We start from the raw sequence: 14,664 nt of genomic DNA on the forward strand, positions 1-14,664 counted from the left end.
CACGTTGCCAGTGTTGCAAATTGATTGAAAAACTGTGAGTTGCCCAGTGCAAAGGACATTTGGAAACTAAAAACTAAAGCAGAGCTTGCAAATGGAAAATGTGTGTCTGACAAATGTAAAAGCAGGCAACAAAGGGCGAAGGTAGTTCGCTCGCTATCTCTCTCTCTCTCTCTGTCTCTCTCTCAGCAAAGACTTTTGATTTATCACCTTAATAAGCGGCAAAGGATCCTATGGGTAACATTATTTACAACTAGCTTGAATGATGAATGATGCCACCTCTCTCCGCGCCGCCCTGCAGCCAGGTGAGACAGGTGACCCACGCACACACACACACACACAGGCAGAGGTAAACAAACACATACACACACACGCAGACTGTAGCAATGGCATCATCAGCAGCACATTATTGACATGAAATAGAAATTAAAAACCCACACACACACACACTCGCCCACTCGCACACACTCACACACACATAGTCAGTGAAAGAGATTGGCAAATCTAAAAATCAGTTGGTAAAGTAACTTTGCTCGGGCGTCGTCCGTTTGACATCTCCGTGTCCTGCATCCGGTGGCACGCCTTCCGCCTCCAACCGCCACACATCCTGCCTGGCTCGTCCGCTCGTTTATGTTTATTTTATACGGTTCGTTGGCTTTGCTTTTAACCACGCGTATTCACTCGCCCGCTACGCCCCCTTTTCCTTCCCTCTCTCTCTCTCTCTCTCTCCCACTCTCTCTCCCACTCTCTCTCTCTCTCTTTCTGTCTCTCTTCATATCGCTCTCCATTTCTCTCTCAGTGTCGCGGGCGCGCAGCTTGTGTGCGCTTAGTTTGATTGAACGCCAATGTCTCCATAGTTCTGTTTAAGTGTATTAGTGCCTGCGCCACTGGCATCAGCAGCAATGTCAATGTCTCATCAGACAACACTGGCCTCCAGTGTTGACAAACTGAATTTCGAATCACTTAGCGATGCGATTTCAACTATTTTCATTACTTCCTAGAGCTTGAATGGAAATAGAAATAAATGTCTTCCAGTATAAAGAGATACACTCAACAAAAGCAAATCGACAAAAGCGAATCGACGTTGCAGAACTGTCCAGTGTTGGTTAACAGAATATGAATCGCTCTCTTAAAGCTATATTGAATTGTTAAGTGCAGCTATATATACAAATAATTCAAAAAGCATCATACAACACTATTGTCAAGTGTTGATAAATAGAATTTGAAATGATGTATTTCAGTGTATTTCAGAAGTATTCAACAAGCGACGATCAATGTAATTTTAAAAGTGTAAAACCCTCAGAACTCAAAGATCATCCATCAACACTAGTGTCTAGTGTTGGCTAACAGAATTGGAAATCAGCTAAGGCAAATTTTTATTTACTATAGAGTCATCCTCTTACGAGTTTTCTGCCATCCATAACACAACTAACATCAGACAACACTACATAGTATCCAGTGTTGATAAAGGGAAAGTGTGAAATCACTCAGGAAAAGCTTTTATAATCTGTTGAATGTACGAATTCGCAACTAAATCTCACTCACAGTAGCCAACTTAGAGAAAATTCAAATTGAAATAGGTTAAGGAGCTACAGAATGAGTTCAAAAAGCAGAGTAAAAGAAACCCGAAGTCACGCTCGAGTTCAGGTTGCAAACATTTTCGAATTGATGTTTTTACTATTGCTCTCTGCCATTGTGTGTTAACAAGGGCCATAAACGTAGTCGAAAAAGAGAATGTGGGTAAAAAATGCATTAATTAGTTGCAGCTTAGACAGAACTAAGAATAGCTGTGCCCAGATCCTGCCACAGGATGCATGGAGCAGGAGCTGCAGCAGGAGGAGGAACGTGAAGGGCTTGGCGCTTAAGCGATTTCCGTTGTGGGATTGAATATTTTTTGCACTCTGTTTGTTTGTGTGTGTGTGTGTGTGTGTGTGTTTGTAGTGCGTGAGTGTCTGGCATATTTCTATTTTAAGCAAATGCACAATGCAACACACACAAACACACTCACACACAAGCTGTCAACTATGGAAAAGGAAAAGTTGTAGAGCTAAAGCCAACTCTGAGCAAGCCGCCGCTTCAATACCCTAGCTAGAAAATTTATGAATATATCCGACTTACTTTTAGACTATATTGGAAATATTTAATTGATGCGACAGTTTTAGTGAAGTATGATTATATCTCAATTAGTTGTCCAAGAGATTGGCCTTAATGGAATACCCTTTGCTGTTAGAGCGCATTTGGCGCTGGCCCATAAAGGCAAAGACACACACACACACACACACGCACACACTTGCACGGCTGGGAAATAAAACGTTGCCAACCGCACGCCATTTTCATGTTGCATCCTGCCATTACACACACATACAAACACACGCGCACACACACACACGTACACACACATACACACGCCCTGTAGCCGGTTTTCACGGTTGCTCTGGCCGCATATGCAAAAACTGTTCGTTTATTCAACAACATAAACATTGTTGTGCACATAAATTTATACAAAGTTCTAGTTTACATACCAACACATAAATACACACACACACACACACACACACACACAGACATATAGACACACGAACACACACACTCGCTTAGCTGGCACAGTTAAACGTACCGAATCGATATTCATATCAACCGCAAAATGTGTGTCGACGTCGCTGCCGCAGCAGCAATTCAGCATTTTCTTTTTTCTCTGCTGTTCCATATTTGTTTGTTTTTTTTTTCCTTTCACGATACCCTTCAGGCGTGCCTATTCGCTGGCAGTGCCAATATATGACCCTTGGTAGGGCGAGAGTCCGTATTTCCTTTTATCTATTTGGTTTTACTGCCTTTTTAGGAACCCTTCCATGGACTCTTGACTTGCTCTATGCTTTTATCTCTTTCACCCTCTTGCTCAGCATACAGCTCTCTCTTTTAGTCTCTGTCACTTGTTGCACTTTTCCTTTTTTACTCTCTCATTATATTACATTCCCTCTCTCGCTTTTCATCTCTCCCTCTCTCCTTCTCTCGTTTGCATTCACTCTCTTGCATGTACTTTCTACCTATCTCGTTCTCTCGGTCTCTCTTTCTTTAGCTCTTTCTTTTTCTCACTCTCTCTGTCTCTGGTTTCACATTCGCTTTTTCACTTTTGCTCTATCTATCTCTCTCTCACTCTGTCTCTCTCTCTCTCGCTCTCAGTTTCCATCTTGTCAATCTCTATAATTTCCTCTTTCTATTTTTCTTGTTTCCTCTCTCTCACTGGTTCGCGATTTCTCATCTGTCTCTCTCTCGCCCTCTCTCTCTCTCATTCACTCTCTCTCTCCCTCACTCTCTCATTCACTCTCTCTCTCATTCTCACTATCATTTTCTCTTAATCTGTCTCTGTTTCCTATCATCTCTCTCTCTTTCTTTCTCCCTCTCTCTCTCTCTATCTATCTATATTCTGCCTTTCTACTCTTCCATTAGATTTTCTCCCATTCACTTTTCTCTTTATTGCTGACTTTTGCAAATAGAACATCCACTATATATAGTTATCTATAACTACACTTATATCTAGTATATATAGCATAGGCAGAGTATTTCAGTGTGCGCCTTTCTCTCCCATTTCCTTCCGCTTTCCTAGCTGTTCGCTTGATGCGGGCGCTTTGCCTAAATGTAGGCTGCACAATTGATGCATTTAAAGCACCTGCACATTGCCAGGGCCGCCACGCCTCCTAGGAAAAACGCCCCCTTAATGGCGCAGCATTGAAAGCCTGTAATTTGTCAATCAATGCGTCAGTCAGTCACTCAATTTGCCACGCCTACTGGGTTGCTGCCTACGCTTGCTGCTGCTGCTTTGTTTGTGAATTCCAAATGAATAATAGATGAGCTCCCACAGCTTAACGCGACTTAGCTTGACTCGTTACATATTTGCCTTTTCTATTCTCCACTCGCTGAGAACGTTCTTTCAATTGCTTTCAATGTTGTGCATTTGATATTCAATTGTTAATTGTATTTTACTTGCGATATTTCCATCAATTAAATAATTATTCTGGGCTGAATATGAATAACTGTAGATTTATATGTTCAGGATTATCAAATAAGAGCATTGGCAAAAGTAATTCATATAGATGAATAAAACTTGTTGAGGCTTTTGACTTTCTATTCGAAATGTGATTCAGTATGTAAATAAATATGATTCGGGATTAGCTTTGGATGAATTTGCAAAGCTCACTGAATATACTAAGGAGTTAATCAGTTAAAGCGCTGCTCAAATATACTCATTCTCTTCTTTGTTAGCTTAGCTAGTATCAAACTAAAATACGGCTAAACATGTAGAGCCTAGAATCTAGGGCTGGCGAATATTTTTAAAATATCGTAACGATGCTATTTTAAGTTTTGATATATCGATACATTGAAAATATTGTAAATGTATACGATATTATGGCAAAAAAATATTCCGATATAAATATGCATTTTGTTGACAAATATAGCAATATTTTGATATTTTTATATACAGTAAAATCCGGTTATAACGACTTCGCTTATAGCGTCTGTACGCTTATAGCGACGAAAATTCTAGTCCCCAGGCAAACTTTTATGTGCAAACTTATACGGTTATACCGCCTTCCGGGTATAACGATGGTCCCTTGAGTGTCGTTATAACTGGACTCTTCTGTATTTTCTACAACCCTAGTAGAATCATTTACCCACGGCTCTATAAATGACTCTATTGCTTCCCAGGGTACTTCAGTATAACAACAAATGTAAGCAGCTGATGAGATCTATAGATCAAATTAGTTTCGACCTAGCTGGCGACAACTCTGAGATGATATAGTCATTAATGAATCATTAATGAATCCTTTTAAATCTTTCGAATGCGAAATTTGTCGACTCAGTCGTTTATAACTCCAATGGTATCTCAGTGCAACAACAAATGTAAGCAGCTGAAGAGATCTATAGATAAAATTGGTTTAAGCTGAGCTGGTGACAACTCTGAGATCATATAGTCATCAATGAATTAATGAATCCTCTTAAATGTGGAACATCTTTTGAATGAGAAATTTGTCGACTCAGTCGCTTAGAACTTCAGCTGGCTGATGTTTGTTTGACTCAATAGATCTCGATGATATTCTCTGACACGATCTTAATTTAAATTATCCCTGAGAAGGTAACCTCATAATATATTCATAATATATTCAAATATTCTACTAAATGGCATATAGCTTTCAAATGGGCCCACATACAATATATTATCTCAGATCAATTTTGTTTTATTGCTATTTCATTTCGACCTACAATGGACGCCCATTGATAGGTAACAATGGCTTAAGCACAATAGGTTTATGTGCATGTTAGCTTTAAGTTATGTAACTTGTTTTAGTTAATTACTCATTCTAATCTCATCTCTTTCCCCTTTCGCATTGTGCTCATTATGCAGAGTAAGCTCTAGTCGAGCCCGTTTGTGTGAGCCAAGACGGAAGCTTATTATAAAACATTTCATTTCATTTCATTTGCTGCTGTTTTTCACACACACACACACACACATATATATATATAATATTTCTCTGCTATCCATTTAAACGTAAATAAATAAAATGGCAAACAAGAAGGGCAGCAGCAGCAGCAGCAGCAGCAGCAACATCAACTTTTGGCAAACGCCCAAAAATTTGTTACCATTCAACAGTTGGCCACATTCATTGAGGTTGTCTGGGCTGCCAAGGAGTCGTGGGTCGCCAGAGGGAGGGAGGGGGGCCATCGTGTTGCTGGGCTTTTGACAGAGATGAGGGCAGTTGCTGGCTGAGCAAGTAGGCGGTGGGGTGGGGCGGTTGGGGCACCGAGTGTGAGCCCATTTCTGGCATGTTTTGGATACGAAGCCGCATTTGCGTTCTCAGCGGTTTCTGTTTGCGTTTGCGTTTTGTCAGCCATATGACAGCAACGTTCAGCACAGCAGCGCCACCTGCGGCTCAATATTGACACTTTTGTGTGTCTGTCGCTCTGTCTCGCTATCTGTCTCTGCCTATGTGTATGTGTGTGTATGTGTGCCATTTTGAGCGTATTTGTTCAAGAGCTTTAATCAAATAGCCCATAATTAAATGTAACAAGTTTCCAGCAACAACAACAACAATAATAACAACAACAACAACAACATATGTATACATGTCAGCAGAAATATTGTATTGCGTCTACTCTCTGTCTTTTCTATGTGCTATCCTGCCATTCATCCATCTATGCCTACCTATCTAACTGTCTATCTAACCGCCTGTTTGTCTGTCTGGCTGTCTGTCTGTCTCTCTCTCTCTCTCTCTCTCTCTCTCTCTCTGCTCTCACCTGCAACAGTTTTGTTTTTCTTTTATTATTTTCCTTTTCTTTTTTTTTTTTTTTGCCTCCTTCTATCTCAGCTTGTTGCGCGTTCTTTGGATGCCAGCAACAAATATGTGTAGCATGAGCGACAGAGACAGTCCGTGAGTTAAGGTATTAGGTACAGCCACGCCCCCCCTGTCAGCCCCTTCGCAAATGCCATGCCACGTTAACTGCTCGCAATGCGTTCGGAATTTGAAGCCAATCCAAATATTTCTTCACTTCGCTAGCTGTGTGTGTGTGTGTGTGTGTGTGTACCTGAGGAGTTGTGATAACGAGCCAGATTCTAATAAATGATTGATTGATTGAATGATTGATTCAATAGAAGAACGGCATGCAGTTGTTGCCGCAATAGCTATTAACCAGCCCTTCTATTGCTTAATATACCAATATATATGTAGAGCTCATATATTTTTGAGTTTGCTTTTAAGCTGGCTATAGGAGCGAAAAATATCTTGAACTCCATCTTGAGCTGCTCTTTTATATCTACGCTCTCTACTCCAACACTTCAATCCAATTTGATTGAATGTCTATATGGAGTATACGAAATACTAACTTTTAATGATGGCAAATAGCTAAGGGCAATGCAGAAACCTATCGATAACTTAGATCATACTTGAGGGAGGAACTAGAGTGCTTACAGAGTATGAAATAAATCGCAATGCGAAGAGTCATCGATAATTTGAGTTGTCAATTTGATTAGTCAAGTCTAACAAATGAAACAAAATACGAAATGTTATCGATAACTTGAGCCAAAGTTCAAGTAACAACATTTTTCCGATAATTGTAATCTTATATAACTTGCAATGATTGCATAGCCATGAGCAAATCTATCAATACTTTCAAGAGCAGACACTGCCCACCTCAACGCCCACCTTCTACTTGCACACACCAATTCCCATTGTGAATGGAAAAAACTTTCTGTATTTAATTAAAATTGCTGCATTTTTCTATAGCTGCAAAGGAATTCGAGCCATCCCTTTGACCATAGTTAAATTAATCATTGACAGCTGTTGCCTAGCCAAAGGCTTTCATTTCCTGGTCTCGCTCCTAGCCTAACCTACTTTCATCTCCAGCTATCGGATCTGTTTCATTAAAGCTGAATACACAAAATATCTTCAAATAGATTAGAGTTTTAGAGGCTTACACCTTCTGGATTATGCAGAAATAGTTTAAGAAATGACAAATCCATTCGAACTTTTCGATTGTGAATATATATTACAGGGTGTTTACGAGTTGCGTAGACCATGTCAAAGTATTGGCTGCAGTGGTACGTTACCTTTGAGCTATGAATACACTTCAGGCTGTTTGTATTTATGGCAAATCGCTTGCTGCCGGGTATATTCTAGCTGAGCATGCCCAGCTTTAGTTCCGAGAGCTGTGAGTCCCAATGAGAAGCTGCGAACTTTTCAACAGTCCTATAGAGCATCTGCAGCCTGTGCATACCCGCACTAAGGTTTCATGTAAATCTGTTTTGTGGGCGTGTCTGTGGTTAACATCGTTCACCATCCATGTGGCATTCCACTATGACGCTTTGTCTTGTCGACACACGAGCTGCCAACAAAGATGTCCGACTGAATGACTGAGGGACGTCATATAGCGCCGCTATGCCCTACACACATACACACACACACACACACACACACATATACATACATGTGAGTTGCACTTTAAGGACTGGAGCCATGCACCATGGGGAAGTAAATGTTTGACATTTGCTGTCATTGCGAATGTCCTCGACATTTGTTGTTCTTGTTGCTGTTGTTGTTGCTGTTGTTGTTGCTGTTGACCGACTGCGTTGGCATTGTGCATTTGCCGTTGTTTATCGAGAGCCTTTGGCCAGCAGCAGCAACAACAGCAGACAACAACAGCCCTTTGTCTTTGACAACATATAACTGTACGGCCAAGCGAGCTATCGGAGGCCTTTAACGGCTACCCTATCACAATGCACAACCTTTAAAAAGTACGATTAAAACAAAGCACCTCACAAAAAAACAACAACAACCAGTGCCTGCAGTGTTGTAAAATTCGATTTTTCAAACGATTTTTGTTCGAATCTGACGAAATTTCTTATAAATCTTTTATTTTTCATCCACCCCGTCAGCCGCCTTTAACATTTTATCAAGCTGTCAATTCATCGAATTGGTTACATATCAAAAAATTCATTGATTCATTGATTTGATTTGAGTCGACACCCAAATTTGCATTATCCAATTTAATGTGCAATGTTTTTGATAGCTCTCAATTTGTCAATGGTTTATTTTGACAAGGCTTGAGGGGCGAGAATTTATCTGAAAAACCTTAATACAATTTGATCTTCCTTTAGATTTAGTATGAAGGCTAAAACACTTAGTTTTTCACTACTATTTCGAAATCGATAAATATCGATTCTTGGTTGGAAAGATAAGCAGAAAATAAGAGGTATATGTATATTTATATTGAAATGGGTTTAAATTTTCTAGATTAGATTCAGTTCCACCACTTAAATGCTTCACTTATGGATCAAAATCTAATACTATCGATAAATATCGATTTCCCCTCGTGTGCTTTAGTTTTTTAACTGCTATTTCAATATCTAATATATTAAAGCTCTATATTAAATATTTCATGTCATTGTTAATAATTCTATTTATGCATTCCTTTCAATATATTTCAGCTACAAAAACTAACTGACAGCGGGCAGCTCGAAGAACTTGTGATTATTTCAAAACGGAAACGGAAGCTGAAAGAGCAGCAGCCACAGCAGCCGCAGCGGGGAGTGGAGAAGAAGCAACAGCAAAAGCAGATAGTCGCCAGACGACAGTTGAAAACAATGCAAATTAAAATACAATAAAATGTAAAACACGGCAGCAACAGCAACAGCAACAACAAAGACGACGACGGCGACGGCGACAGCAGCAACATCAGCTGAAAAAGAGAGATAGAGAAGAAGTTAGAGGGAGCGAGAGTGAGAGAGTAGAGTGTGTGCGTTCGTAGTATGCGTTAGGGTGTGAATACTGTGGTTGAAGCCCGTCAAATGGAAATGAGAAGCGGGCGAAGTGGCGGCAACTTTTCTACTGAATTGATTTGCGCAAAAGTCACAGGATACGCGGTGTAGATAGCAACAGCAACAACAACAGAAGCAGCAGCAACAGTCACATCAGCAACATCAGCAACAACAACAACAGCAATTTGCATAATTTTCAGCAACAGACACGCCAGCAACATAAGCAACAAATTGCACACAGCAAACGCAACGGACATAAAAAGGCGCCGAAATAAAACAGGAGGAAAAAAAATAAAACAGTAAAAAAAAAAAAACATGTAAGCTACGTTTGCTCGATGGACTTTTTTTTAGCTTTTCGCATTTAATATATGCAAAACAGAAGAAAAAAAAATTAAAAACCAAAAGCCGAAAAAGAAACAATCAAAAGCGGAAATAAACGCGCGCAAAACGCGCTGGAAACGCGACGAAAAGCAGCAGGAAACGCCAAAGTCCAGAAACAACAGCAGCAACAACCGCAACAACAACAACAATAACAAGAGCAGCGCGTACGCGAAAGTTTTTGCCTATAAATGTACCAGGACAGCAGCTGCAGCAGCAGTAGTCGACGTGGCAGCGCAGCAACAGCAACAACAACAGCAGCAGCAGCAGCAGCAACAGCAACGACGACGGCAGCAGCAGCAGCAGCGGCAGCAGCGGCGGCGGCAACTGGGAATGAGGAGGATAACTTTGAGGCGTTGACAATAATAACGACAACAACAACAATAACAACGACAGCGGATATAGCCAAAGTGGGCGTGGGCGAGGCGACAACAACAACAACCACAACAACAGCAACACTAATCACAGCAGCAGCAACAACACAAACAACAGCAGGCGCAGGAGCAGGAGCAGCAACAGGAACAAGCGCCGCTGGCAGCTGCAATAACAGCGACGACGACGACGATATTTATACATCAGCCGATGCCGAAATAGATATAGAGTGCATAACAGCGCAGGGCTCACGATTGCCAACGAGCAACAGCAACAACAGCCACAGCAGCGGCCACAGCAGCAACAGCAGCAGCAGCTGCGGAAATGCCGCGCTGTTCTGCAGCGCACGACAGCAACAGCAGCCGCAGTCGCAGCAGTCGCAGCAGCAACAGTTGCAGCTGCAGCAGACGCAACGTGCCGCCGCTGCCCTAAACGCCGATGTGCGTTTGCTGCGTAAAATCGGCTACATTGCCTCGCGAGTGCGCTGCCTGGCCAAATACTATAACGACTTTCGCCTGGTCAATCCGTACAGCGCGCATCGGCAGCGACGTCAGCTGCAGGAGATATTGTTGAAGCACTCGATATTCGATCCGGGACGCGAACGGGAGCGTGCCTTGCTGCTGGCAGCGGCAGCGGCGGCAGTTGGTGCAGCAACAACAGCGGCAACCACAGCGGCAACAACAGCAGCAACCACAGCGGCAACCACAGCGGCAGCAATTGTTAGTCGCAGCCAGAGCTGCAGCAGCAACAGCTTTGAGCCGCTGGAGGAGCAACCGTTGCAGCTGGAAGCGGAGTCTGATACAGAAGAGGAGCGAGAAGAGCTGGCCATAGCCACGGTGACAACGACAACGACAGCGACAGCGACAACAGCGACAGCAACAGCAACAGTGCGACGCAAATCGTCGGCTAGCAGCACCGGGAGCGGCCCAGTGACAGCAACAGCAACAGCTTCCGCCTCGGCATCGGCATCGGCGGGCGCCTCGACCAGTGCGTCGGCCTCGCTGCTGACAGCTGCCACGCCCATAGCGCTGCTGGAGGAGTTGCTCATACAGTTCTACGAGGATCAGGATCAGTGCCGCAGCAAGTTGACTGTTATACGGCGGCGGCTGGCCTGCAGCGACAATTTGAATACACTTAATAACAACAACAACCACAACAACAACAACAATAACAGCAACAACAACAACAACAATAGCAGCAGCAGCAGCAGCAACAGCAGCAACAACAACAACAGCATCAGCATCAGCAACCAGAACAACAACAGCAACAACAGCAGCATCAACAATTTCAGCAACGGCCACAGCCTGACCATGTCCACGTCCATGTCGAACATGGTCGAAGCAGCAGCAGCAGCTGCTGCTGCCACAGCCACAGCGACAGCAACGGCGACGGCCACAGCAGCAGCGGCTGCCGCAGCTGCCGCCGCCGCCGCTGCGACAGCGACAACGACAGCAGCAACTGTTGCTAGCGACATTGCTGTTGTCCTGCCCACCAGCAGCAGCGGCGGCAACATGTGCACTGGCAGCGGATCTAGTCAGCAGCAGCAGCAGCAGCAGCAGCAACAGCAGACGCGCGCCTATTTGCAGCCCTCGCTCGACGGCGACCATCCGTCGCGTCGTCGTCGCGCCAGCGACTGCTCAGCGGCCGCTCTGACGAACCAGCTGCACTGCATCACGCTGAAGAACAACAACTGCACAGCCGTCGCAGCGGCCAGTGCGGCTGGCAAGCTGCCCTTCCATCGGGGCAGCTGCGGTGCTGCCGGCGAGCATCTGCTGGCAGCGAACTCGATCGCCAATCGCGCCACCATCATATTGAGCAAGTCCTGCAGCAATGTCGACGGCGACGTCAGCCTGACGGCCACCGTGCCCAACAACAAGCTGCGGGCCAGCGCCACCGACATCGAGAGCAACTCGAATGCCCTCAATGGCGGGCGGATCGATGCCATGCAGCAGGCCATTGCCGATGCCACCTCGAACAACGGCAACAATGAGTACAGCATCCTCCAGCTGAACAACACGATCATCCAGTGTCACTTCAACGACGACGACTTTCGCGCCCTGGTCAAGGATCTCAAGCGCAAGGTTGAGTATACGGAGCGCATGAATTGGCTATGTAAGTAGAGCTCTAACTATACTCCTTCCTTATACATTCGAGTCCCGATAATCCGAAATGGCAGCGGGATCAGTTTTTTTTTCGATTTATCGGGAATTATCGAGGACGAATTGTTTTACAGGGGATCGAATTTTTTCGATTTACCGCGACATCCAATTTGGCGGGGTACAAATTATCGAGACTCGATTGTCTATTCAATAACTATTATAATAAATTGTTTGTTACAACAAATACTGGGTCGATATCAATGTCAACTGTTTTTATGCTGAAATTTTATCAAAACATATCTAGAAACTCTCGAGAGAAACTATCAAAATCATTATTGTATACATGGAAGTCCTATAAATTGTATAAGTGTCCATGATAATCGAGTGACTCTTAGCACTTATCGATAACAAGTTGTTACCATTTTTGCATGAATCGAATTTCTTGTAGGCAATCGATTACATTTTGTTACATCACTTGCAATATTTCCCTTAAAAGAAATCAAAATCGAATTGGCCAGCACTCGATAATTTTTGCCATTTTCTCAAATGGATTAAAAGCAAATATGTTTCAAATAATCGATAACTTTTTCTCAGGCAATCGATGATTTTTTAATTTCTATTAAATTACATGATCATCAAATTTGCAAGTTATCGATAACGCTGTGTCATTTTATAAAATTAATTGAAATCAAATTTTTCGGAAACTATCAATAATTTTCCTATTTTGAATTCATGTCAATTAATAGCAATTAAACAATTTTACATTTTAATGAAATCAATGCAAACCAAACTTCTTTCTACTTGGCGAAAACTTTTGTCATTTCTGTGAAAATAGACCTTGCACTTCTATTTCCATGAGAAATCAATGAAAAGCAATTACAAGCTTTGCTTACACATCATGGACATTTGTGTCGATTTTCATAAAGTCAATAAAAATCAATTTATTTTCAAATAATCGATAACTAATTAATAAGTCACTGAAGTCGATAAAGTTGCTTCCTAATATATTTCAAGTCTCTTTTAAAGCTGAACTCATCAAGCAAAGAAAACAGACCGAGAGAGAAAGAGAGAGAGAGAGAAAGAGAAAAAGAGATAGTGTTATCGATAAAAAACCAATAGTTGGCACTTGAGTCCAAGTCATTTGGACTCAGTCAGCGAATGCAGTGAACCGAATGAAAGTGCATGGACCGAGCCATCCCGCCCACCCTCTTCATGGCTATTGTGAATGCAATTTGAAATGATTTTTACATTTCATTGTTGTTCCATTTAGAATTTTTGCATTCACTTTCGCACTCGCACTCGCATTTGCCAGCTCACGGCTCATTTGAGGCATTTACGCATCAAATTTGACCCGTCCATTTGTTAGTGGCGTCCTTTTAGCAAATATGCAGCATTTGATATTTGCTAAAGGGACGCCACTAACAAACGACCCGAATGCATAACATGAACACTTGAACACTTGAACACTTTCCATGCATATGCAAATGCAATGTCATCTACTCTGATTTTGTTGCATGCAACAAACTGCATGTGCGAGACGTGCTTTGATCTTAGATATAGAAATGAAATATCTTACCTTTACAAGATTCGAAATGAATGCATTCAGAGACTAGACTCTCGTTTGAGCATTCAGGTTTAACTATCTCTTCTCTAACTATTTCTTCATTTGTATTCAGTCTTCATTATCTTTCATACTTCTAAAAAGTTTTACTCAAGACTCTTTAACTAAACTTGCCTTAAAGAACAAAGTATAGTTTTAATTACAACAAAAATCGAAATTGTATGAAATACATGGAAGTATACATTTAAAGTTTGGAGACTGTAGCTCTACAGGTGTAGGAGATATAATTAACTAACTAGTTTTCGATAAGGTTTTTAATCGATAACGAAATACCGCGAGTAGTTATCGATTTTCGGAGAAAAACTCGATATGCGCGTGATATACACGAACCTAGGAAACAAAATTTCAAGTCTCTAGCTCTTATATCTTCTGAGATCGACGCGCTCACACATACGGGCTGACGGACGGACAGACGGACAGAGCTAAATCGACTCAGCTCGTCGCCTTGGTAAAGAATGTATATACTTTGTGGGGTCTGCCACGCCTCCTTCTGCCTGTTACGTTCTTTTAACAAAACCAGTATACCCTGATTTCCCATTTTCAATGGATTCAGGGTATATATAATAAATTCAGATATTAACAGATTTAAAGGAATTTAGATATGGTAATAAGGTATGGTATAGTATAGATATAGGAGAATGATCAAAGGCCCCCAGCCATAAAGCTTATTGGGCTGATTCCTGACTTAAAATCTTGAAGCTACAAAGGTGTCCTTGAGCTTTACCTGGAACTTACGCCCCAAAACTTTTTCTTTGTCTGTCTTCCTTCGCCATCTTCCATCTTTATATATTTGCAATAGCAATAGCTCTACTATTCTGGAATCAGAGGGAGAGCTATATGTAGAGGGCGTAATTTTAAGAGCGATTCTCTATAGTAGCTCAAATCCACTT

At 42.1% G+C, this 14,664-nt stretch overlaps 1 protein-coding gene across 1 annotated transcript in view; it reads left to right on the plus strand.

Annotated features, from left to right (window-relative positions):
* The first annotated feature begins 9,201 nt into the window (after positions 1–9,201).
* The window catches only part of LOC6585879 (high affinity cGMP-specific 3',5'-cyclic phosphodiesterase 9A), a 60,379-nt gene continuing 54,916 nt past the window's right edge, over positions 9,202–14,664 (plus strand). The window contains exon 1 of the mRNA XM_032733089.2: positions 9,202–12,166. Coding sequence (XP_032588980.1) covers positions 9,874–12,166 — 2,293 coding nt within the window. The 5' untranslated portion in view covers positions 9,202–9,873. The remainder of the gene's footprint in view (positions 12,167–14,664) is intronic.

The sequence above is a fragment of the Drosophila mojavensis genome, unplaced genomic scaffold (assembly GCF_018153725.1).
Source record: "Drosophila mojavensis isolate 15081-1352.22 unplaced genomic scaffold, ASM1815372v1 contig_136, whole genome shotgun sequence".
Taxonomy (NCBI): Eukaryota; Metazoa; Arthropoda; class Insecta; order Diptera; family Drosophilidae; genus Drosophila; species Drosophila mojavensis.